The sequence below is a fragment of the Muntiacus reevesi genome, chromosome 17 (assembly GCF_963930625.1).
Source record: "Muntiacus reevesi chromosome 17, mMunRee1.1, whole genome shotgun sequence".
In the NCBI taxonomy this organism is placed as follows: Eukaryota; Metazoa; Chordata; class Mammalia; order Artiodactyla; family Cervidae; genus Muntiacus; species Muntiacus reevesi.
In genome coordinates this window covers 49,998,141-50,010,988 of record NC_089265.1, presented here as the reverse complement: position 1 = coordinate 50,010,988, position 12,848 = coordinate 49,998,141, and the positions used below count along the sequence as shown (strand labels likewise).

General features: G+C 46.6%; 1 protein-coding gene and 1 long non-coding RNA gene across 3 annotated transcripts in view; one reads left to right on the top strand and one right to left on the bottom strand.

Moving 5' to 3' along the window:
• The window catches only part of GNA14 (G protein subunit alpha 14), a 188,404-nt gene that overhangs the window by 171,983 nt on the left and 3,573 nt on the right, over positions 1–12,848 (top strand). For both annotated transcript variants that reach the window (XM_065908333.1, XM_065908332.1), the window contains exons 3-6: positions 6,239–6,393; positions 8,813–8,941; positions 10,146–10,275; positions 12,660–12,813. In XM_065908333.1, coding sequence (XP_065764405.1) covers positions 6,239–6,393; positions 8,813–8,941; positions 10,146–10,275; positions 12,660–12,813 — 568 coding nt within the window. The remainder of the gene's footprint in view (positions 1–6,238; positions 6,394–8,812; positions 8,942–10,145; positions 10,276–12,659; positions 12,814–12,848) is intronic.
• LOC136148662 (uncharacterized) lies at positions 796–11,133 on the bottom strand. The gene is made up of 4 exons (XR_010659537.1): positions 10,825–11,133; positions 8,817–8,921; positions 4,932–5,080; positions 796–1,209 (listed from the first exon to the last, which is right to left on the bottom strand). It is a non-coding gene; the product is annotated as an uncharacterized lncRNA (long non-coding RNA).

The following is a 12,848-nucleotide window of genomic DNA, read 5'->3' as shown; positions in this document are numbered from 1 at the left end:
GAGTGTGCTGGACATTCATGAGAAAATAATTTGAGGGTGAGGAAGATGTTCTCTTCAAAAAGAAATCTCCTTTTCTTCTGTCAGGTGTCTGGAGACGCTCAGTTTCTGAGATCGTGGTGATTCCAAGCTGAGTTCAAACTCCCTAAGAGCTATACCCCTTGGATCCCAACCCAGAGCCAGAGGGCTTCTAAGGGCCTCTTGCTCTTGCTAAACCCTTGGACCCCAGCCACCCTAATCCTGTGATGCTCAATCTCACAACTGCTCCTTCAAGAGCAAGCTGAGCCCCAGGGAGGAAGGTTTTATAAATGCTGTTTCAACTCCTTGGATGCCTTTCTTCCCTACATTCTGGCCCAGCAGTTACTTCAATTTATGTTTCCTGGTATTTTCAAGCATACTTTTGAAAATATTTTGTCCACCATTTCTAGCTGTCCTTAGTGGAAGAGTTGATCCATATTTCCCAGTCTTCATTTATCAGAGCAGAAGTTGTTTTTTATAGGAAAAAAAAATTCCTTTCTCTAGCATAATTCACCAGCATTTTCTTTAGTATGCAATTTTTGAAATGCTTTCAGAGCTGATCATTATGAAACACTGAAATTTTTATTTCATAATTTTTGTTTAATAGAACATGTAGTATATAGTTCTGGATCTTGATGTGAGATGTTAAAACAAGGAGAAATACTATGTTACAGGGAACTTTCATTTTTAATTGTATATTTTAATCTCATTTGTTTTTAGAAAACTTTTGAGGTTCATAGGCACTACAAATGACAGTAGGCTCTTGAAATATCCTGCAATTAGGCTTTTATTATCTAGACTTGTATTAATGAATACATTTTCAGTGAAAACACTTAAGGACCTGAAGAAAGAACAGGAACTCCAGTGTCCTGATGAAGGAGGGGAAATCTTCCCTGGTGAGTGAGCAGGCTTGGGGGCCCGCAGTGCTGGGTGATTAATGGTACCGGGGCTCTCCCTGCAAGGACCTGGCGGAGAACGGGGCTGCCCACTGGGCCCTGGATTCCAGCCGGAGGGGCCTGCTGGGCTCGACAGGGACTGTCACCCAGGTAGCCAGCCATCCTTGTGTGAAGTCAGCAAGGCACCGCTTCATGAGCAGCTCCTTCCACTGCCACCCTGGGAATTTCCGAGTGAAACGCACATGTAGGACATGTTTTCAGTGTTCTTTCCTCAGAGCAGTGAAAGTGGTGGTTCTGTCTGAGAGAGGAAAAGCCAGGTATGAACTCAGTGTTTGAAAAACTGCTCATGTTTCTGTATCTGCTGAATTTGCTCCAATAATATTTACTCTTTTGTGATTTTTTCTTTTCAAAGAAATGTATGAGTTAGGCAATTTCAAATCAATGTGTTCCCCTAACCTAGGGCTTTTCCATGAACTACAGACCCACCTTATTTATCCACTTCCTAGTTTCTTCACTTAGATACCAGCCACCTCAGACTCAGCCTGTCTCCCGCCCAAAACCTAACATTTCCCTAAATCTGACCCTCTGAGAACATTTCTTCCCTCTTTCCAGAAAGTCCAACTACATGACACACAACCTTCCCTGTTATATAAGGGCGCCCTGATCTAGATGGTGTGCACTGCAGAGGTGGTTTGAACAGGAACGTAAAAATGCTCACCCTCTGTGTATAACACTATTTAGCCAAGTCAGAGGGAAACCTGCCCAAAACTTCACTTGAAAAAAATTTTTAATTAATTGTTTTCATTGGAGGTGAATTACTTTACAACATTGTAGTGGTTTTTGCTATACATTGACATGAATCAGCCATGGGTGTACATGTGTCCCCCATCCTGAACCCCCCTCCCCATCCCATCCCTCTGGGTCATCCCAGTGCACCAGCCCCGAGCACCTGTCTCATGCATCGAACCTGGACTGAAGATCTGTTTCCACATATGATAATATCCATGTTTCAATGCTATTCTCTCAGATCTTCCCACCCTCACCTTCTCCCACAGAGTCCAAAAGTCTATTCTTTACATCTGTGTCTCTTTAGCTGTCTTGCATATAGGGTCATCGTTGCCATCTTTCTAAATTCCATATATATGCGTTAGTATACTGTATTGTTATTTTTCTTTCTGACTTACTTCATTCAGTATAATAGGCTCCAGTTTCATCCACCTCGTTAGAACTGATTCAAATGCATTCTTTTTAACGGCTGAGTAATAGTCCATGGTGTATATGTACCACAGCTTCCTTATCCATTCGTCTGCTGATGGGCATCTAGGTTGCTTCCATGTCCTGGCTATTATAAACAGTGCTGCGATGAACATTGGGGTGCACGTGTCTCTTTCAGATCTGGATTCCTCGGTGTGTATGCCCAGGAGTGGGATGACTGGGTCATATGGCAGTTCTATTTCCAGTTTTTTAAAGAAATCTCCACACTGTTCTCCATAGCGGCTGTACTAGTTTGCATTCCCACCAACAGTGTAAGAGGGTTCCCTTTTCTCCTCACCCTCTCCAGCATTTATTGCTTGTAGACTTTTGGATAGCAGCCATCCTGACTGGCGTGTAATGGTACCTCATTGTGGGTTTGATTTGCGTTTCTCTGATAATGAGTGATGTTGAGCATCTTTTCATGTGTTTGTTAGCCATCTGTATGTCTTCTTTGGAGAAATGTCTGTTTAGTTCTGTGGTCCATTTTTTGATTGGGTCGCTTATTTTTCTGGAATTGAGCTACAGGAGTTGCTTGTATATTTTTGAGATTAATTCTTTGTCTGTTGCTTCATTTGCTATTATTTTCTCCCATTCTGAAGGCTGTCTTTTCACCTTGCTTATAGTTTCCTTTGTTGTGCAAAAGCTTTTAAGTTTAATTAGGTCCCATTCATTTATTTTTGCTTTTATTTCCATTACTTTGGGAGGTGGATCATAGAGGATCCTGCTGTGATTTATGTCAGAGAGTGTTTTGCCTATGTTTTCCTCTAGGAGTGTTATAGTTTCTGGTCTTACATTTAGATCTTTAATCCATTTTGACTTTATTTTTGTGTATAGTGTTAAAAAGTGTTCTAGTTCCATTCTCTTACAAGTGGTTGACCAGTTTTCCCAGCACCACTTGTTAAAGAGGTTGTCTTTTCTCCATTGTATATTCTTGCTTCCTTTGTCAAAGATAAGGTGTCCGTAAGGGCGTGGATTTATCTCTGGGTTTTCTAGTTTGTTCCATTGATCTATGTTTCTGTCTTTGTGCCACCAAAACTTCACTTCTTAAAAAACACACATTATTAATGTGCAAAAGTCATTCATCTGATATCCTAACAGAATTTATTTAAAAACCAGGGCACCCTTCTTCTCATTCCTCTCTGCCCTGGATAATATTTGCCCTTGGACATTCTCTGGGGCTCGGCTCCCAGCCCACCAGCCACCTTCATGATGACTCGTGACTAAGGACACGCCCCTTTTTGGCTGCACCATGCAGCTTGCAGGATCTTAGTGCCCCCACCCTGCCCCCCAACCAGGGGCTGAACTGGGCCCTGGCAGGGGGGTGCAGAGTCCTAGCCGCTGCACCACTAGGGAACTCTCCCCTTGTCAGGTCATTCTTGATCAGAGTGACACAAACAACTCCTTTGACTACAGTCTTTCCAGGTAAATGGAGACTAAAGAGACAGCTGACTAAATGCGATACATGAGTCTAGATCGGGCCAATGAAGGACATTTATGGGACAACTGCCAAACTTTGGATAAGGTCTGAGGATTAGACTACAATATTATATCACTGTTAATTTCCTGATATTGATCATTATATATGATTATACAATGTGATTACGTATGTTTGGTTTTAGGAAACTACACTGAAGTCTTTAGAGATAAAAAGGCACTGAGGCTGCAGTTTTCTTTCAGATATTTCCAGGAAAAAGCATATGTATGAGTTACATGTGCATGTGTGGGTATATGTATGAACACATGTGGAAGGAGTGAGGATGAATGATGAGGTTAAGTAGGAGAGTGTGAATGTTTGGGCAATCTTGAAAGGCAGAGAAGAACTTGTTCTACCATGTTTCCCACCTTTTTCCAAGTCTTAAATAGGAAGTTAAAAAAGATCCAGACAGGTAGAGCTAACCAGGAGAAGACAAAGATGGACAGGAAAACCTCTGAACACGGAGTCCTGGGTGGCTAAGTCTGGTTAGTTCTAAAGTCCCAATTGTTCGGTTTCTAAGGAGCCTCTATTCTCTTCTTTCAAGCAAGATGTCCCCCAAATCTCCTCCCTTGGCTGAACAAACAATATGTCTTTCTCACCAGGCTGAATTCCCTTGGTTACCTGAAATCCCAGGTCAATGTCTTTTCCCTAAATTCCTCCCGCCCCAGAGCTTATGTAGAAGGCTGCATTAGTCTGTGATAATTTACTGGGAGCCACTTTTTATCTATTGGAAGAGCCAAACACTGGCGTGGGCAAATGGAGTATCCTGGGAAGCTCCACCATCCGCATTATCCAGTGGAGACCATCTGCTCCTGTGTGGGAGGTGGGCAAGTGGCAAGTGGAGGGAAGAAGTGGGAGAGGCCCTTCTGCTGCGCAGACACTGTCTGTGGTCTTCATTCATCACTGCTGCATACAGACACTATCTGTGGTCTTCATTCATCGTTCTCTCTGGTTGAGAACAGGGCACGTGACACAAAATGTGCCAGCAGGCAGAACTAGAACTCCTGGTTTAGGGGATGTCACTGGGTTCTGTTTTGGCAGACAAGAAATATTTATTAGGCATGTATTGCAATAATGCGGCTAGTTCTGCTTACATTTGGGTGATACTTTAGGTTCCCATGAAAATCACTGGCTCCTCTTACAAATGACGATGCTGAGGCAGGGAATCTACTGGGTTCCTTAAATCCCACTGAACTACTTAGAGGTCAGGGTCTTGATTTTCAGTCCAGGTTCTTTCTGCTCATCCATCCTGCACAGACCTTGTTTGAGACTCTACAAAGGGGATCCTTTACCTGGCTGAGGATACCACAGTCTGGGAGAAGATTCTATTCACTCTTGATGGATGGAGGGCAAAGCCGTCTTGATTTAATCATGGTTCTGGGTTTTTCCGAGTCAAGTGAATCTATAAGTTCTTCCTTCCTCTAGCCTTCTGTTGGGCTTCCTGATAAAAAATGCAAGAAAAGAGTGACCTTTTCAAGGGGTGTAGTATATATTTAAAGAGACCACAGCTGCCAAAGGATGTTTTGCTGACTCCCAGCTGCCAGTGAATTGCCCGCTCTGCATGATGTAATTGTCCTGAGATCCAGTGAGGAGGGCGGGCTCCCGTCTCCCGCAGCAGGACAGCGTGCAGCCAAGGATGGGAGGCTGAGTCTCTGAGGCCAAAGCAGAGATGTGCTGTGGATGCAGGTCAATCTTACCACTTTAATTTACTAAGGTGTGGAAAAATTTCTCGCCTCTTGCTTGCTTTCTGTTGATCAGATGATATGATACATGCAGAGCCCTGGGTACACAGTGAGTGTAATGAGTGGTAACTGCTGTAGTACCAGTAATTACAGCAATAATGATATTAACACTTACTGTAATAATAAAGTAATAGTCTTAGATTAGCCAGTGGCATGGGGTCAGGGGTACAGCAAGTGTGGTCCACCCAGTAGGGAAGGGTTTTGTTAGTGATGCATGGTAATAAAAAGCATGAGAACTCTCTGTACTTTCCTCTCAGTTTTGCTGTGAACTTAAAACTACTCTAAAAAATAAGGTCAATTAAAACATATTTAAGAAATACAGGAAAGGGAAAGCTGACTCATGATTAATGGCTGAGATGTGACTTTTGAATTCTCTGAAGATGACGACACTGCCTTCTTTCCTGCACTGGGGTGGACCCGCTCACCCTGCCCTTGGTACGCCACTAACAATACTGTTGCTTTTAAATTGTTCTATGGGCTGTGCAAGTATTCAAACGAGTTGCATGCTAATGAGGGAGTCATGTTGGTTAGTACAATGATGATCAATCGTTCCAGTGTTGCTCCACGCACAGCTGGGTACTGAATGCTGCTGACACTGACCCCCAGGTACTGCTGGGACCAAAGGCCGCAGGTCTGGGGCTCTCTCCACTGAGCTAAGCAGCCACATCATCTCCACCCAGTGGGGCTGCAACTGAGTGACTTGGCTGTGAGGAGCTCTTCTGAAGGGCACCCACCACACCCCGCATCTAGGGGACATCTTCCCTGATCCACAGACAAGGGCAAGTCTTGTCCCTGCGTCACCAGCATGATGGCTTCCTTGCCTTTGCCTAATGAACGGTTCTTTTCCCTCTGAGCAGGAAAATGCTCAGCTGATCAGAGGAGTGGAAGTAGACAAGGTGTCCACGCTCTCCGGGGACCAGGTGGAGGCCATCAAGCAGCTGTGGCGGGATCCTGGAATCCAGGAGTGCTACGATCGGAGGCGGGAGTACCAGCTGTCAGACTCTGCCAAATAGTGAGTACAGAGCCCCGGGCTGTGGCCACACTTCAAAGGAGCTTCTTACCAGGGAGAAATGAGCTACCTGCTAAAATGTAGGCACTCAGCGGCAACACAGCCTCCCTCTCCTTTTTGATGCCTCACTTCCCACCTCCTAAATTGAGTCCCCCTAAGAAGCCCCCCAGATAGCTCTCCTTGTCCATACCGACCTTTCCTCTTCTAGTTTTAAGCCTCTGTCCTTTTCACTGAGAGGCTAAGTCAATTGTGGGCTTTCCTTGGTAAGACAGATCTCATTTAGGGTGCTGAAGTTAGATGATTTAAACCAGGACTACAGCTGCTTCTGGTTTCTCCCTTCCCCCCTCTCCATATCCCTCTGCCTTCTGGTTTCCTGACCAGCAAAGAGCAGGTCTAATTGCCCTAAAATCAAGAGTTTAGACCCGTCAGTGGCTGATCTGGTGCTGCCCTCAAGTGGACAAAATGGTCACAGAAGAGAGCTCAGTTTGGGAGCTCTGTTCATTAACTCCTTGTGAAGCAGTAATCAGCAATCTATTAGGGTAAAAAGAAATAAATAGTTCTGCATGCAAACTATCCCACAGAGATCACAGAATTTGATTTTAACAATTCCCCAAGACAATGCCTCTGCCCAGATCACTAGGCAAATAGCTGGATCATGGTCCTTCTTTGAAGGGGTGAGGATTCCTGCTTTTGCAGCTCAGCTCCTTCCCTCTTGCTCTGGGTCATTTCCACCCTCTGAGGGCCCTGGAATTCTTTCCCTAGACCCATCCCCTTCCTTTTAGGTGCTGCCATCACCCTCCAAAGTGGTGTGGGTAATCCTCCCATCCTGACAAGCCAGGGGGCAGGAAAGGAAACCAGAATCTTAGCTCCTTAGTTTCCCTGGCCTTCCTCTGGTGTTTGTCCCAGGCTGTGTGCTGAATGACATGAATCGAGGTTAGTACAGCAAAGCAGGAACAGGAACGAAAAGAAACCCCAGGAAGTCGTTAGATCAGCGCAAAGACAGCAGGGCGGAAAGGAGGGCACAGTCCCCAGCAGGAGGGCAGACAGCCTCTGACAGCTGGGAACCAGGGCATCCCCGAGTCCTCCTGGTCCAGCCTATGTCACTGGCTTCTGGGAAGGCCCTGGGGAATGGCTAGGGCTCTTGATATAGATCAGCTTGAAAAAGACCCACCAGGCCTGCTATAGGATTCAGTCGGGCCTGACAACTGGGGCGAGTGCACGGAGAAGAGTGTGCAGAGTGACTAGAGGGGCGGACAGGGCTGTGCAGAGAAAGGGGACTCATAAAGCGGGACCAGTGAGACCCGAGGCTTCCGTGGTCCAGTCAGGCGATCATCTGTCTGCTCTGTGCCAGGCACTGAGGAAAGGGCTACAGGGACAATTGGTACTTCCTGCCCTGCAGGCACACACACTCTGCTGGGATGACACAGAGATTCGCTCAGTTGTGTCCGACTCTTGGCGACCTCACAGACGGTAGCCCAGCAGGCTCCTCTGTCATGGATTTCCCAGGCAAGAATACTGGAGTGGGTTGCCATTCCCTTCTCCAGGGGATCTTCCCGACCCAGGGATTGAACCTGGGTCTCCCGCATTGCAGGCAGATTGTTTACCATCTGAGCCACCGAGGAAGCCTGACAGGCATAAATTAAAGCACCAGGAGTCCATGGCGATAAGCCCCGGGGCCGTGTATGGGCGCGTGCCCTGGTGGTTCGCCTGTTCAGCCCCGGCACGCCTAGGGGAGCTCTGCCTGTGGGGGGCCGCCTCCGTGTGCAGGGGGCTCCAGGTCGTCAGCACTGCCACTGGCCAGGGCCTCAGTTATTTACTCAGAAGTGCCTTTTTCAAAGGCCTTAACATTAAAAAAGAAGTGTCTTCTTGCTTTAACACAGAAAAAGAGACTTGTTTTAAGCCTGGGCTGTAATATATGGCCCAAAATAATCCAAGCCAAGTTTTGGGTTATTTGAGGAGATGTGCAATTTCCCAATGTAACAAGGAACTTTTGGAGAGGACTTCCCATTGGCCTGATTTATGCTTTTATATTTTCCTTAACTCTAATTCACTGAGCAAAGTAAAGGGTCCAAGCACAGCATCTACATTCTACAGTGTTCTTGGAGGAGGGCCTGTGAGAGGAGAACAGATGAAATGTCAGAGAGCCAGGCGCCGTCTGTGGCCCCTGTGGCCTGGCTGGCTCCCTCCCCAGCAGAGCGACGGAGCTGGGAGCCAGGAGGAGAGACAGAGCCGCAGACGTGAGTCTCAGCAGGATCACCAGAGCCTCTGATCCACACTCCCTCCACAGTTTTAGGAGGGCTGGAGGGCTGCTTCTCAGGAAAGTCACTGACGAACCCATGAAACTGAGTGGGGGTGGCTGGGAGCTGGGGTGACCTTCTGGGTGGGGCACTTCCCCCTTCAGCATCTTGCTCTCTAACATCAGTTACCTGACGGACATTGACCGGATCGCCATGCCAGCGTTCGTGCCAACACAGCAGGATGTGCTTCGTGTCCGAGTGCCCACCACTGGCATCATTGAGTATCCGTTCGACCTGGAAAACATCATCTTTCGGTAAGTCTGTCTCCTTGACATGGTCCAGTAAGAATCTGTCTCTCCAGGCTTGGAAGTCCCCAAATGGGTTCTTCAATGTGTTATTGCTAATATAACTCTTAGGGCAATAATGGCCTTCACCATCACAGGGTATTAGAATTGTGGTTGGTCTCAAGTTGTACAGTGGATACAAACACACCTTTCTATTCCCCTTAGAGAAGAAGAGATCCCCTACTGATGTCTGGAACGCTTCTCGTGTGTAACACACACACACAGATGTATATTTCTGTAACCCACAGATTGGCAATACTGGGGTCTTTTCCCTGAAGTTGAGTATTTCTCTTCCCTTCTATTCTCAGCTCCAAGATTTATCATTGCAAATTTCAAAGCACTTTTATATCCGTTCATTCCCTTGTCCCCCTAATACTTGTTGCACGTGGTTGTCTGGAGACAGTGCAAGTGCGATCCAGCCCCCCAATACTCGGTATCTCTGTGAGCACATGCCCTGTGTGCCCACGAATTTATTTGAACCTTTTCAGAATCAATCTCTGCTTAACCCTTCCAAAACCTCCCTCTAGACGGGCGCAACACAACATGCCTTAAGTGTATCCTTTGCTACCTGAGAGAGGTCCCCGGACTCATTTCTGTAAACTGCCTGAGCCCTGGAACACTCGAGCTTGTGACTGACCCTTGGGCTATGACACCCTGAAGTTGCCCAAAGACACAGGCGAAGGCTTTGGGTCTCCACATCAGACAGAGGGCACTTACAGGTTTTCTAGGGAAGGGGGAGCATCCAGCTAATGACAAAGAATCTCTGGATTAGCTGGAGGGGCCAGGAAACAAGAGGTGGCGAGTAGTCAGAAGCCTGCCTGCCTGTCTGCCCTTTTGTGTCTGGTATCCCGGCACTCTGGGATGGTTTGGGCACCACCCAAGTGATGCCTGAACTTCTGCCTGGACTACTGGCAGTAGTTAGTAGCTCCCTAATCAGTATCCTCAAGCAAGCTCCATCTGAGTGACCTCTGCATGCATCTTCAGTAACTTCACTCATTCTGTTGCCTCCTTTGCTAGGAAACATCGTGTGGTTCCTCATTGCCTAAGGCAGTGGTGCTCAAGCATTTTAATCTGAGGATCCCTTTTTATTCTTAACAATTATTGAGGACCCTAAAGAGTGCTGATTTCCATGTGCTTTCCCCCCAGAGAGTCCTATGTTTATTCTATTAAACAGGATGGTGGATGTTGGTGGCCAGCGATCTGAAAGACGGAAATGGATTCACTGCTTTGAGAGTGTCACCTCCATTATTTTTTTGGTTGCTCTGAGTGAATATGACCAGGTCCTGGCTGAGTGTGACAATGAGGTATGCTGGGTGGGGAGTCTGGTTAGCTGTGGAAACAGAAACCTATTTCTGCAGTTTGCAAGAAGCCAGCCCACTCTGGCATTAGGCCCTATCCCTTAGGTTAAGTTGCCTCACTCCTGGAAGTGTAGCCTGTGGGCTGGCAGTCCTGGCATCACCTGGGTGCTTGTTAGGAATGCACACCTTCCCAATCACCCCAGGTCAAATAAAGCAGGATCCTCAAGAAGATCCCAGGTAATCTGAGAATCACTGACCTAGAATCCTGACTCTCACACTTAGATGGACACTGAAATTCCCAGGGGACCTTAAAGAACAACCTTGTGTGGCCTGACCTTGGACATCTAGTCTTCATGAAGGGCGGAGCCACTCAGAAACATGGGTCTCGGCCTTGGCTGCATAGTGGGAGGGTTTTTTTTTCTTTAAAAACATCTTTAGGGACCTATTGTTGAGATTCTTATTTCCTGGTTTAGAGTTGGGGGTTACCTTCACTAAGTCCCCCGGGGATGCGCATATACAACCAAAGTTGAGCAACACTATTTCTAATAGACTTACCTAAGGACAGGCTTCCCAACCTCCATGGTGTTCTCAAATTAGGTCCTGAGCTAAGTTGGCCAGGGAAGTGCTACCAGATGCTTGGAGCTGTCCGGGGGCAGCATCTGACCTTCACTTCCCCTGGAAGGGACTTGCTCAGGGCAGCTGCCACTGAACCACCCCAGTCAGGCATTCGGTGCCCTCTGCAGAGCCGCCATGGCACTGGCTGGTTAAATTCCATTAACTGGATCTGCCAGGAAAGTGAAGAGAACCATCCCGGCCCTTCGTTGTGAGGTTAGGGCTATTTTCTGTGTGATAATCACCGTCTTTTCCCCTACCTTTTGCACCAGACCTCTTGACCTTTTAGAGATACCTCTTGCCTGCAGGGAATGAAAGGAAATCAATAAAGAATTCTGTCCAGGATTAGGCAATAATTATGAACAAATTCTATCTTGTATTTCTTGAAAGCAGACTTTTCTCTGAGGAGCACAGTTACATTAGCTAATTAGTGGCGGATTAGCCCATTTGCTAGTGTCATTGTGCAAAGAAGAATAGAAATCTTGGCTGCCACCCAGCTCTCCCAGTGGAGACAGTTTTTTTTTTTTTTTTTTTTTTTTTTAAAGCAAAGGCATTGAGTTATCAATATGAAAAATTAGCTCCAAATTTGTCTCAAGAATTACTTAGAATGTTTCTCAGGGAAGATTAGTCAGGTGCACCAGGGATGAGTACCTTAGCCTGATATACTTAGAAATTAGTTTCTCCTCTGAAAAATCCTAGGTATCTGGGGGAAAATGAAGTGGTTGCCACTCCAGGCTTTTCTATCCTGGCTGGAGATATGCCTTACCTCCACTCACTATGGTGTATAGGAATGGTTTTTCTCATCTGCTGTAGTTCCTTGGAGCTCATTACTGATAACATCATAATTAATGCTAAAGAAGCTTTAAAAACAAGTGAGACCTTACTTTTTTGGGGACAGAGTCCAGAACTGATCCCCCAAAATTACTGAGTGGGAGAATGGGCCCTGGCATTGGGAGTCACAGGAGCAGAAATTTAGGTGGTGTCCCTCTATAGCAGGAGGGCCATGTTTCCCAGTCTAAAGGAAGGAAGGAAGGAAAGTGTTTCTTTCTTCTTAGAAATACTTGGGAGAGGGCGGAGTGCTAGATTATTGTCATCAGAGAAGATTTATACATGCCCTATCTCCTTTCACTTAATATTTTCTTGCCAGTGTCTAATGTTCAGAAATTATTACTGTCTACATAGCTTCCACTGGATTGTGCTACCGTACAGTCCCGGGAAAGCATCTGCATTTTGTGAACAGTATGCTCGCCCATAAATGGGGACCCGCTCCCTGGGAGAGCGTCGGCTGTTGCCTGCCTGTGAGACATGGTGCAGGGCAGGTGCTCGGTAGCATTAGCTCTCCTCCCCCAGCGTCCCTGAGGCTGGTGGCGCTCCCAGAAGAGCCTGCCTCCCTCTCATTCTCACTGGGCTCCTGAGGCCCAGTCGGGAAGCCCACACCTGGTAATCCCAGTAGTTACAGAAAACGTGTGTCAATTCTGGGTTTCAACCTTCCTTTCCCAAGTTACACAAAAGCCTTTCTTACATCCTTATATGTTTGGGGGCCAGAGAAGAATTTGTGTGAGAGGAGTTCCAGAAGAGGGTGATTAATGGGAGGGTGAGGATGAGGGAAATAGAAGCAGGAACCACCTGCCACTCCCTCCCCAGCCTGAGCAAGGCCAGCGACCTGGAGACGACAGCTGGGTGAGAGGACAAATGGATGGAAGCTGTGATTCGGCATGCTGTTCCCAAAGCACTGTTTTTCTTCCTAGTTTATCCTAAATCTCTTGTTTTTCATTTAGAACCGCATGGAAGAGAGTAAAGCCTTATTTAAAACTATCATCACCTACCCCTGGTTTCTGAACTCATCAGTGATTCTGTTCTTAAACAAGAAGGATCTTTTGGAAGAGAAAATCATGTACTCTCATCTAATTAGCTATTTTCCAGAATACACTGGTAAGTAAGTGTCCATCCTGTGGCCCTGACCTGCC